The sequence below is a fragment of the Bos taurus genome, chromosome 11 (genome assembly GCF_002263795.3).
Source record: "Bos taurus isolate L1 Dominette 01449 registration number 42190680 breed Hereford chromosome 11, ARS-UCD2.0, whole genome shotgun sequence".
Classification (NCBI taxonomy): Eukaryota; Metazoa; Chordata; class Mammalia; order Artiodactyla; family Bovidae; genus Bos; species Bos taurus.
The window spans coordinates 4216236-4228824 of NC_037338.1; the positions used below are offsets into that span (position 1 = coordinate 4216236).

The window sequence follows — 12589 nt, forward strand, 5'->3', positions numbered from 1 at the left end:
GGAAAATCTTCTGGATAAAATAGAATAAAAAATTATTTTTGCAATTTATAGCTGAACTTGTAGGTAAGAAAGAGAAATTTTCACATGCCAAAAACAAAGAAAATGAGTCAAGGTCAGCTGGTAACAAATGTGCCAAAGCTGGGGGCAAAGTTTGAGCCCGTGAAAGTGAAAAGTTCTTAATGATCACCCTGATGGTTCATTGTTCAGTTGGGAAGTCGTGGCCGACTCTGCAACCCCATGGACTATAGCACACCAGGCTTCCCTGTCCTTTATCATCTCCTGGAGTTTGCTCAGATTCATGTCCATTAAGTCGGTGATGCTATCTAACCATCTCATCTTCCGCCACCCTCTTCTCCTTTTGCCTTCAACCTTTCCAAGCATCAGGGTCTTTTCCAATGAGTCAGCTCTTTGCATTAGGTGGCCAAAGTATTGGACCTTCAGCCTCAGTCCTTCCAATGAATATTCAGGATTGATTGCCTTGAGGATTGACTGGTTTGATCTCCTTGCAGTCCAAGGGACTCTCAAGAGTCTTCTCCAGCACAATTTGAAAGCATCAATTCTTTAGCACTCAGCCTTCTTTATGGTCCACATCTCATCCATACATGACTATGGGAAAAACCATAGCTTTGATTATTCAGAGCTTTGTTGGAAAAGTGATGTCTTTGCTTTTTAATGTGCTGTCTAGATTTGGTCATAGCTTTTCTTCCAAGGAGCAAGCATCTTTGAATTTCATGGCTGCAGTCACTGTCCACAGTGATTTTGGAACCAAATAAAATAAAATCTGCCACTATTTCCATTTTTTCCCACTCTATTTGTCATGAAGTGATGGGACTGGATGCCATGATCTCAGTTTTTTGAAAGTTGAGTTTTAAGTCAGCTTTTTCACTCTCCTCTTTCACCCTCATTAAGAAACTCTTTAGTTTGGAACACCTTGGACTGGGCATTTAAAAGAGAATCTGGAAGGGTCACATCTTAGGGGTGAGGCTAAACTAGTCTTACAGGAAAGGCTACTTAAGATCTGCCCTACCAAAGCTTAAAAACAATCTTGAAAGTATTAGTTAATATTCAAGTAATTTAAGAGCCTGCCAAAACAAATTCAACACTCCCTAAAGGAAGACAACAACATCTAATATTCAACAAAGTAAAATCCACAACGTCCAGCATTCAGTTTAAATATATATATATATGAGACATGTATATATATATATATATATATATATATATATGAGACATGAGATATAGGAAGTGATCCACAAGCATCAAAATTAGTTGATGTAGACAGATGCACAATGAAAAAAGATTATATTAGCAGACAAGGGCCTTAAAACAGCTATTATCTAGACAAGAGGGATTAACAGGGTCTGAATTACCCTGTTGCCAAAAACAACTAGAAAAATGAACAAAATATAGGAGGGAAAATCTGTTTTCAGACAACAGATGAAAGGTGGCACAGAACTATGATCGCTGGGAAGGAAAACAAATAGGGCAAACCAGACACCCCACGTCCAAGGGTTAGGAGCGGCAGCTGTGCTTTGCTGGACCAGCCATGTGGAGATACCCCATGTCCAAGGTCAGTGAAACCCCAGTAAGACAGTAAGTGCTGGAGAGGCTGTGAGGAGATACCCCACATCCAAGGGCAAAGGAGAAGCTCCAGCAAGATGGTAGGAGGGACGAATTCGTGTTTAGAATCAAACCCCATTCCCGCAAGAGACACTCAGAGGGATCAAACCAACCTTGTGTGCACCAGGACCCAGGGACCCCACAGAAACTGAGACAGAACTGAGCATCTCCTGTGGAGGTACAAGTCAGCAGTGGTCTGCTGCAGGGACAGGGGCTCTGGGTGCAGAAGACTTGGGTATGTCATAAGCCCTCTTGGAGGAGGTCACCATTATCCCCACCACAGAGCTGCTAGAACTTACACAGGACTGGGAAACAGACTCTTGGAGGGCACAAACAGAACCTTGTGCACACCAGTACACAGGAGAAAGGAGCAGTGACCCCACAGAGGACTGTCCCGGACTAGCTTGTGGGTGTCTGGGAGTCTCTGGTGGAGGCATGGGTCAGTGGTGGCCTGCTGCAGGGTTGGGGGCACTGAGTGTAGCAGTACATGCATGGGATCTTTTGAGGGAGGGCACCATTATCTTCATTAACTCCACCATAGTTTCAGTTCACTTCAGTTCAGTCGCTCAGTTGTGTCCGACTCTTTGCGACCCCATGAATCACAGCACGCCAGGCCTCCCTGTCCATCACCAACTCCCGGAGTTCACTCAAACTCAAGTCCATCCAGTTGGTGATGCCATCCAGCCATCTCATCCTCTGTCATCCCCTTTTCCTCCTGCTCCCAATCCCTCCCAGCATCAGAGTCTTTTCCAATGAGTCAACTCTTCGCATGAGGCGGCCAAAGTACTGGAGTTTCAGCTTTAGCATCATTCCTTCCAAAGAACAGCCAGGGCTGATCTCTGTTAGAATGGACTGGTTGGATCTCCTTGCAGGCTGAGGGACTCTCAGGAGTCTTCTCCAACACCATAGTTCAAAAGCATCAATTCTTCAGCGCTCAGCTTTTTTCAGTCCAACTCTCACATCCATACATGACCACTGGAAAAACCATAGCCTTGACTAGACGGACCTTTGTTGGCAAAGTAATGTCTCTGCTTTTTAATATGCTATCTAGGTTGGTCATAACTTTTCTTCCAAGGAGTAAGCGTTTTTGAATTTCATGGCTGCAATCACCATCTGCAGTGATTTTGGAGCGCAAAAAATAAAGTCTGACGCTGTTTCCACTGTTTCCCTGTCTATTTGCCATGAAGTGATGGGACCAGATGCCATGATCTTCATTTTCTGAATGTTGAGCTTTAAGCCAACTGTTTCACTCTCCTCTTTCACTTTCATCAAGAGGCTTTTTAGTTCCTCTTCACTTTCTGCCATAAGGGTGATGTCATCTGTGTATCTGAGGTTATTGAATATTTCTCATGGCAATCTTGATTCCAGCTTGTGCTTCATCCAGCCCAGCATTTCAAATGATGTACTCTGCATATAAGTTAAATAAGCAGGGTGACAATATACAGCCTTGACGTACTCCTTTTCCTATTTGGAACCAGTCTGTTGTTCTATGTCCAGTTCTCACTGTAGCTTCCTGACCTGCATATAGGTTTCTCAAGAGGCAGGTCAGGTGGTCTAGTATTCCCATCTCTTTCAGAATTTTCCACAGTTTATTGAGATCCACACAGTCAAACGCTTTTGCATAGTCAGTAAAGCAGAAATAGATGTTTTTCTGGTACTCTCTTGCTTGTTCAATGATCCAGCAGATGTTGGCAATTTGATCTCTGGTTCCTCTGCCTTTTCTAAAACCAGCTTGAACATCTGGAAGTTCACAGTTCACATATTGCTGAAGCCTGGCTTGGAGAATTAGGGGCATTACTTTACTAGCATGTGAGATGAGTACAATTGAGCGGTAGTTTGAGCATTCTTTGGCATTGCCTTTCTTTGGGATTGGAATGAAAACTGACCTTTTCCAGTCCTGTGACCACTGCTGAGTTTTCCAAATTTGCTGGCATATTGAATGCAGCACTTTCACAGCATCACCTTTCAGGATTTGAAATAGTTCAACTGGAATTCCATCACCTCCACTAGCTTTGTTCGTAGTGATGCTTCCTAAGGCCCACTTGACTTCACATTCCAGGATGTCTGGCTCTAGGTCAGTGATCACACCATCGTGATTATCTGGGTCGTGAAGATCTTTTTTGTACAGTTCTTCTGTGTATTCTTGCCACCTCTTCTTAATATCTTCTGCTTTCTGTTAGGTCCATACCATTTCTGTCCAAAAATCGAGTCCATCTTTGCATGAAATGTTCCCTTGGGATCTCTAATTTTCTTGAAGAGATCTCTAGTCTTCCCCATTCTGTTGTTTTCCTCTATTTCTTTGCATTGCTCATAGTTTGGCCCCAGGTAAACAGCAGGGAGGGAACACAGCTCCACCCATTCAACAGAATATTGGATTAAAGATTTACTGAGCATGGCCCCACCCATCAGAACAAGACCCAGTTTCCCTCTCAGTCAGTCTCTCCCATCAGGAAGCTTCCATAAGCCTCTTATCCTTCTCCATCAGAGGGCAGACAGACTGAAAACCACAATCACAGAAAATGAACCAAGCTAATCACATGGACCACAGCCTTGTCTAATTCAATGAAACCTTGAGCCATGCCGTGTGGGGCCACCCAAGACAGATGCATCATGGTGGAGAGGTCTGACAGAATGCGGTCCACTGGAGAAGGGAATGGCAAACCACTTCAGTATTCTTGCCTTGAGAACCCCATGAACAGTATGAAAAGGCAAAAAGATAGGACACTGAAAGATGAACTTCCCAGGTCAGTAGGTGCCCAATATGCTACTGGAGATCAGTGGAGAAATAACTCCAGAGAGAATGAAGAGACAGAGCCAAAGCAAAAACAACACCCAGTTGTGGATATGACTGGTGATGAAAGCAAGGTCCAATGCTGTAAAGAGCACTAATACATAGGAACCTGGAATGTTAGGTCCATGAATCAAGGCAAATTGGAAGTGGTCAAACAGGAGATGGCAAGGGTGAACATTGACATTTTAGGAATCAGCAAACTAAACTGGACTGCGATGGGTGAATTTAACTCAGATGACAATTATATCGACTACTGTGGGCAAGAATCCCTTAGAAGAAATGGTGTAGCTATCATGGTCAACAAAAGAGTCCGAAATGCAGTACTTGGATGCAATCTCAAAAATGACAGAATGATCTCTGTTCATTTTCAAAGCAAACCATTCAATATCATGGTAATACAAGCCTATGCCCCAACCAGTAATGCTGAAGAAGCTGAAGTTGAGAGGTTCTATGAAGACCTACAAAACCTTCTACAACTAACACCCAAAAAATATGTCCTTTTCATTATAGGAGACTGGAATGCAAAAGTAGGAAGTCAAGAAACACCTGGAGTAACAGGCAAATTTGGCCTTGGAGTACAGAATGAAGCAGGACAAAGGCTAATAGTGTTTTGCCAAGAGAACACACTGGTCATAGCAAACACCCTCTTCCAACAACACAAGAGAAGACTCTACACATAGACATCACCAGATGGTCAACACCAAAATCAGATTGATTATATTCTTTGCAGCCAAAGATGGAGAAACTCTATATAGTCAGCAAAAACAAGACCGGGAGCTGACTGTGGCTCAGATCATGAGCTCCTTACTGCCAAATTCAGACTTAAATTGAAGAAAGTAGGGAAAACCACTAGACCATTCAGGTATGACCTAAATCAAATCCCTAACAATTATACAGTGGAAGCAACAAATAGATTCAAGGACTAGATGCTAGTAAAGTAATGCCCCTAATTCTCCAAGCCAGGCTTCAGCAATACGTGAACTGTGAACTTCCAGATGTTCAAGCTGGTTTTAGAAAAAGGCAGAGGAACCAGAGATCAAATTGCCAACATCCTCTGGATCATCAAAAAAGCCAGAAAGTTCCAGAAAGACATCTATTTCTGCTTTATTGACTATGCAAAAGCCTTTGACTGTGTGGATCACAATAAACTGTGGAAAATTCTGAAAGAGATGGGAATACCAGACCACCTAACCTATCTCCTGAGAAATCTGTACACATGTCAGGAAGCAACAGTTAGAACTGGAATGGAACAACAGACTGGTTCCAAATAGGAAAAGGAGTACGTCAAGGCTGTATATTGTCACCCTGCTTGTTTAACTTCTATGCAGAGTACATCATGAGAAACACTGGGATGCATGAAGCACAAGCTGGAATCAAGGTTGCTGAGAGAAATATCAATAACCTCAGATACACAGATGACACCACCCTTATGGCAGAAAGTGAAGAGGAACTAAAGAACCTCTTGATAAAAGTGAAAGTGGAGAGTGAAACAGTTGGCTTAAAGCTCAACATTCAGAAAATGAAGATCATGGCATCTGGTCCCATCACTTCATGGCAAATAGACAGGGAAACAGTGGAAACAGTGACAGACTTTATTTTGGGGGGCTCCAAAATCACTGCAGATGGTGACTGCAGCCATGAAATTAAAAGATGCCTACTCCTTGGAAGAAAAGTTATGACCAACCTAGACAGCATATTAAAAAGCAGAGACATTACTTTGCCAACAAAGGTCTATGTAGTCAAGGCTATAATTTTTCCAGTAGTCATGTATGGATGGGAGAGTTGGACTTTAAAGATAGCTGAGCACCGAAGAATTGATGCTTTTGATCTATGGTGTTGGAGAAGACTCTTGAGAGTCCCTTGGACTGCAAGGAGATCCTACCAGTCCATCCTAAAGGAAATCAAACCTGGAATATCCATTGGAAGGACTGATGTTGAAGCTGAAGCTCCAATACTTTGGCCACCTGATGCGAAGACCTGACTCACTGGAAAAGATCCTGATGTTGGAAAAGATTGAAGGCAGGAGGAGAAGGGGATAACAGAGGATCAGATGGTTGGATGTCATCACCGACTCAATGGTCATAAGTTTGGGTCAATTCCGGGAGTTGGTGATAGACAGGGAGGCCTGATGTGCTGCAGTCCATGGGGTCGCAAAGAGTCAGACACGACTGAGGGAATGAACTGAACTGAATTGATGGTGGTCATTGGCTTCCCTGGTGGCTTGGATGGTAAAGAACCTGCCTGCAATGCAGGAGACCCAGGTTCAATCCCTGGGTTGTGTTTTTAGTAGATTTTCCTTGGAAGCAAACGTTGAAAAAAGATTTTCAAATAAGTAACATAACATACGTAAGAAACTCATATCTACAAAAATAAATGAAGGACATTAGAGACAAAATGAATGAAGGTAAAATAAGATCTTTTATTTTTCTTATTTTTAACTAATTTACTAGATAACAGTGGGTTCAACACAATAGAAATAATTTATTCAGTGGTTATAGATCATGGATAAGTAAAATGATGGACAGTAATGTTATGAAGGATGGGAGAGAGGAATTTCAAATACAACGTTAAAGACACCTGCACTATTCGCGGAGTCATATAGTGCTATTTAAAAATGCAGACGTAGTCATAAGTGTATACTGAAAATTGTAGGGTAACCACTTAAAAAGTTTTAAAAAAAGAAGTATATTGATATGTTAATTTAGGAGATAAAATATAATCATAAAAGATGCTTAACTAAAACCAGAAAAGCAATAAATGAGGGAAAGAAAAAAATAAACATAAAACAAGGGCAATGAATAGAAAACAGTCACAAATAGGATAATTATTAACCCAGCTATATCCATAATCATTGCAAATATGAATGGACTTATATATACAGAGTGTCAGAATGGGGAAAAAACAAAAGTCAACTATATGTATTTACAAGAAACTCACTTTAATATAAAGATGCAAACACAAATCAAAGGAAGGCTGGAGTAGTTAGACGAATTTCAAACAAAGCTGATTCAGAGCAAGGACACTTACCAGAGATAAAGAGGAGACAATAAATAATGATAAAAAGCTTAATTCACCAAACATAACAACCCATAGCGTGTATGCACCTAACAACACAATATGTCAACACACATAAAGGAAGAAAAGCCAGCATGGCAAGAGGAGACACCTGAGCCCACAGCTACGGCTGGGGACACAGCACGCCCCCAGCAGTAAGTGGCCCACCTCGCAGGCAGAGAACAAGTAAGGACACGGCTGAGCCGGCAGCACCAATCGCTGGGTCTGACAGGTCTAGAAACTTCATGCAACAACAGCAGAATACACATTCTTCTAAAGCTCATGTGGAATATTCTCTAAGTAGATGGGGACACACAGCACGCCCCCAGCAGGAAGCGGCCCACCTAGCAGGCAGAGAACGAGTAAGGACGCGGCTGAGCTGGCAGCACCAATCGCTGGGTCTGACAGGTCTAGAAACTTCATGCAACAACAGCAGAATACACATTCTTCTAAAGCTCATGTGGAATATTCTCTAAATAGACTTACATATGGGCTACGAAACATACATTAACAATTTTTAAAAAGATTTTCTTTGATGTGGACCGTTTTGAAAGTCTTTATTGAACTTGTGAGAATATTGATGCTTTTTTTTAATGCTTTAGTTTTTTGGCTCTGAGCCATGTGGGATCTGAGCTCCTGGAACAGAGACTGAGTCCACACTCCCTGCACTTTGGAAGGCGAAGTCCCAACCACTGGACTGCCAGGAAAGTCCCAGCCTAACAAATTTTTAAAAATATAAATCATACTAAGTACGCTCTCCAACCGCAGTGAAATTGAACTGGAAATCAATAACAGAAAGATAACTGGAAAATCCCCAAATATGTGGAAATTAAGCAACACACTTCTAAGTAACACATGGCTCAGAAAAGAAATTTCAAGAGAAATATTTTGATATTTTAACTAAAGTAAAATATAACTTATCAAAATTAGTGGCATGCAGTGAAAGCAGTAGTTAAAGGAAATCTGTAGCAGTGACTGCATTTATTAGAAAAGAAGAAAGATCTAAAGTCAATAATCTAAGCTTCCACCTTAGGAAACTGGAAAAAGAAGCAGACTGAAAGGACGGAGAAGAAAAGAAAAAAATAAGAGAAGAAATCTGTGAAATTTAAAACAGGAAGTTAAAACTGGACAGCTACATGTAAAATAATAAAATTAGAACACCATAGACAAAAGTAAACTCAAGATGGATTAAAGACCTAAATGTAAGGCCAGATACTATAAAACTCTTGGTGGAGAACATAGAACACCCTTTGACATAAATTACAGCAAGATCTTTTTCAACCCACCTCCTAGAATAGTAAAAATAAAAACAAAAGTAAACAAATAGTACCTAAATAAACTTAAAAGCTTTTGTACAGCAACGGAAACCATGAACAAAACAAAAAGACAACCCTCAGAATGGGAGGAAACACTTGCAAACGAAGCAACCAACAAAGGATTAATCTCCAAAATATAGAAGTTCATGCAGCTCAATATAAAAAAAAAAGCCAATTAACCCAATCAAAAAATGGGTGGAAGATCTAAATAGACATTTTCCCAAAGAAGACATATAGATGGCTTAAAAGCACATGAAAAAGATGTTCAACATCACTAATTATTAGGGAGATGCATATCAAAACTACAATGAGGTATCACCTCAGACCTGTCAGAATAGCCATCATCAAAAAAATCTATAAGCAATAAATGTTGTAGAGAGTGCGGAGAAAAAGGAGCCCTCCTACACAGTTAGTGGGAATGTCTCAATAAATTGGTACAGCCACTATGAAAAACAGTTTGGGTGTTCCTTTAAAAACTAAAAATAGAGCTACCATATGATCCAGCAATCCCACTCCTGGGCATATATCCAGATAAAATCATAATTCCAAAAGATACATGCACCCCAGAGTTTACTGCAGCACTATTTATAATAACCAGGATATGGAAGCAACCTAAATGTCCACTGACAGAGGGATGGACAAAGAAGATGTGGTACATACATTACAACGGAATACTACTCAGCTATAAAGAAGAACACATTTGAGTTAGTTCTAATGAGGTGGATGAACCTAGAGCCTATTATAGAGCAAAGTAAGTCAGAAAGAGAAAAATATATATTAACATACACATGTGGAATCTGAAAAAAAAAATTGGTATAGACAATCTTATTTACAAAGCAGAAACAGAGACACAGATGTAAAGAAAAAAACATATGTACCAAGGGGGAAAAGGGGGAGATAGGATGAACTGGGAGATTTGGATTGGTACATACATACTATTGATACCATGTATAAAATAGATGACTAATGAGAACCTCCTGTACAGCACAGGGAACTCTACTCAGTGCTCTGTGGTGACCTGAATGGGAAGGAAATCTGGAACAGAGGGGATCTATGTATACATACAGCTGATTCACTTTGCTGTACAGTAGAAAGTAACATAACATTGTTAAGTAGCTATACCCTAATAAATTTTTTTAAAAAACAACAACCCCCCAAAAACTCAAGGTACACAAAACATTATACATCATTTGTGGGTGATCGGTATGTAGATAAAGTACAAATATATTCAAGAGAGTTATACAACTGACATGAAAGTTCTACACACCAACCACAAGAGCGGGGGAGGAAAAGGATGCGAGCTGGGTCTGCAATGTTTTGTTTCTTTAAATAAAGACACTTTATTTAAATGATAAATATATTCTTTATAAATATGGCAAAATGTTAGCGTTCTTCAACCTTGGATGTGGGCTTATAGGCCCTTTTATATTACTTTTGGGGAGGCCACTGTTTTTGTATGCTTGAAATATTTTCTAATTTTTTAAAATGCTAAAGATTATTCTATTAATAGTTGCAGGTTAGGTAAGAGATTAGAGAACCAGTGTGGAGAACAGTTAACAGACAGACTACAAAGTCTACTTAGACAACCTAAGTGTTTGTTATACACTTAATTTATGGAAAGGCAAACAAAACTCTTTTAAATATGATGCAGGATGTACAACAAGCATATTTTCCCAAACTTACCTGCTCGACCTCTCTATTGAGGGCATCTACTTTTTCTTTTAACCTGTTCCCCTCTGCCTCAGCAGTGATTAGTTCTAATTTGAGGGTATTGTTATCTGCCTCTGCTTGACGGGCCTTATTTTCCCAATTTTCAGCATCTTCATTGGCTTTTCGGAGTTGGTCCATCATTTGTCTGTTCTCAGATTCCTAAAAAGCAAATCTTAGGTGTTACTTTAAAAGAGTAAAATGTTAAGCATATGATGCAAATTAAACATTATTTGCCAAGTCACTAGGAATTTACTTGTCAAGAGGACCATCTACAGCATAACCTCAAGGAATCCTGTCTACACTCTCAGTTTAGAAAATTGGTCAATCAATAATTAACAAAAGGGAACGGGCCCAGGATCTGCTCCGGTTCCTGAGTCACACACACTCTAGTAAGGTTATGGTTTTACTCTTATCTTCCAGACCTCAATGAATATGTTTTTACATTTGCTTTTGTTTAAACAAAACTCCTTATTGCCTCTTTTCCCTATATATCTGCTTGCTGACTACTTGCTAGTCTGGTTTCTGAGTTTCTGCCTTGACCTGACCTTTTGTATCTATGTATTCTGGTGTTCTGGCTGCTCTTGGGTGGTATTGTGACTACAGAGCTTCTGACCGCTTGCATATCTTAAGCATCAGCTTCTGATAATTCTCTGGGTTTGGTGTATTTCCTATCTGGTTCCTGCTTTTCATTCATAACCCAAGCCTTAATCTTCTCCATCATAGGCTGTTGTTCTATGATTCACTTTTGCTCTCTGTTCTAACAACTTGCCTGAAGTTGCTCAGAAGTAAAATATGAAACCTATGCTGATAAACACTATTCATACATATACATTCAAGTATATACTGGGCGTACAATGAGAAACACATTGTTAGACTCTATAGACTGACTAAAGTAGGAGCTTATTTCTAAAAGAAAACAATCAGCTCCACAAACAATATACTATGTTGAGTAATAATCATGAAGCTACTTTTTAAAAATATATTAAAAAAATTATTTTAATAGTATGGTTTGACTAACTCATTCTAAAAACTTATTTATAATTCTGGTAATTAATTAAAAAGACTCTAGATATCCAGTACTTTGGCCACCTCATGCAAAGAGTTGACTCATTAGAAAAGACTCTGATTCTGGGAGGGATTGGGGACAGAAGAAGAAGGGGATGACAGAGGATGAGATGGCTGGATGGCATCACCGACTCAATGGACGTGAGTCTCAGTGAACTCCGGGAGTTGGTGATGGACAGGGAGGCCTGGCGTGCTGCGATTCATGGGGTCGCAAAGAGTCGGACACGACAGAGCAACTGAACTGAACTGAACTGAGATCTTTTTCTCTCCTGCTTGTTAGTAAACACTTCAGAAACACCAGGCTCAATTTATTGCCAAAATTACAATAAACAACACCTCTAATTGTATAAGACTTTCAAATCAAGATTTAAGTTCTCACAAATAAGATTAATCATGAGATTGGTTGAAATTCGGTTAATATCGCCACCTTGTGGTCTCATGGTACCTTGACCAATAAGAAGGATCTGTGCCAAGTCTGTTGATTAACAAGTTAACATACTAATCTACTGTATTGGCTTTTAAGATTCAGATATTCCCAATGTGCCAATAGGAATCAGATGTGTGTTTCCTATTACTGTACTAAAAATAACAGCTGTGTACAGAGTATGTACTTGGGAGGTACATGGTACAGTATACATAAATTGGATTTTACTCACATCAATTTTTACCGTCTTTAACTTTCTGTAGCACTTACTGTATATCAATCTTTTAAAACTGCCCTCAGCTTTATGTCAACTGGTTACTAACAGAGAAATGGAGAAGAGAGTCATTGCCCTCTGGCCCTAAGAAATAGACGGTCCCACAACAGAGTGATCAATTCTGATTGGCTACACAATCAGGTGAAGCCTCTTTGTCAAAGGTTTGTAATTGTCAATTACCATTTCCAAATATAAGTGAGCCCATGTTGACTCTGGCCCCTTGTCCTCCATCCAGTTAGGAGGGTTCTACTTATCTAAAATGGCTAAGTGGCAAAACAAAAGGGGTGCATTCTTGAGTTACCTTTCTGGATATTGGTGACCTTCTAAACATACAG

At 40.1% G+C, this 12589-nt stretch overlaps 1 protein-coding gene across 9 annotated transcripts in view; it reads right to left on the reverse strand.

Moving 5' to 3' along the window:
- The window catches only part of TSGA10 (testis specific 10), a 93157-nt gene that overhangs the window by 12401 nt on the left and 68167 nt on the right, over positions 1-12589 (reverse strand). For all 9 annotated transcript variants that reach the window (XM_010809800.4, XM_010809799.4, XM_015473360.3 and 6 more), the window contains one exon: positions 10465-10650. In XM_010809800.4, the coding sequence (XP_010808102.1) occupies positions 10465-10650 (186 nt within the window). The remainder of the gene's footprint in view (positions 1-10464; positions 10651-12589) is intronic.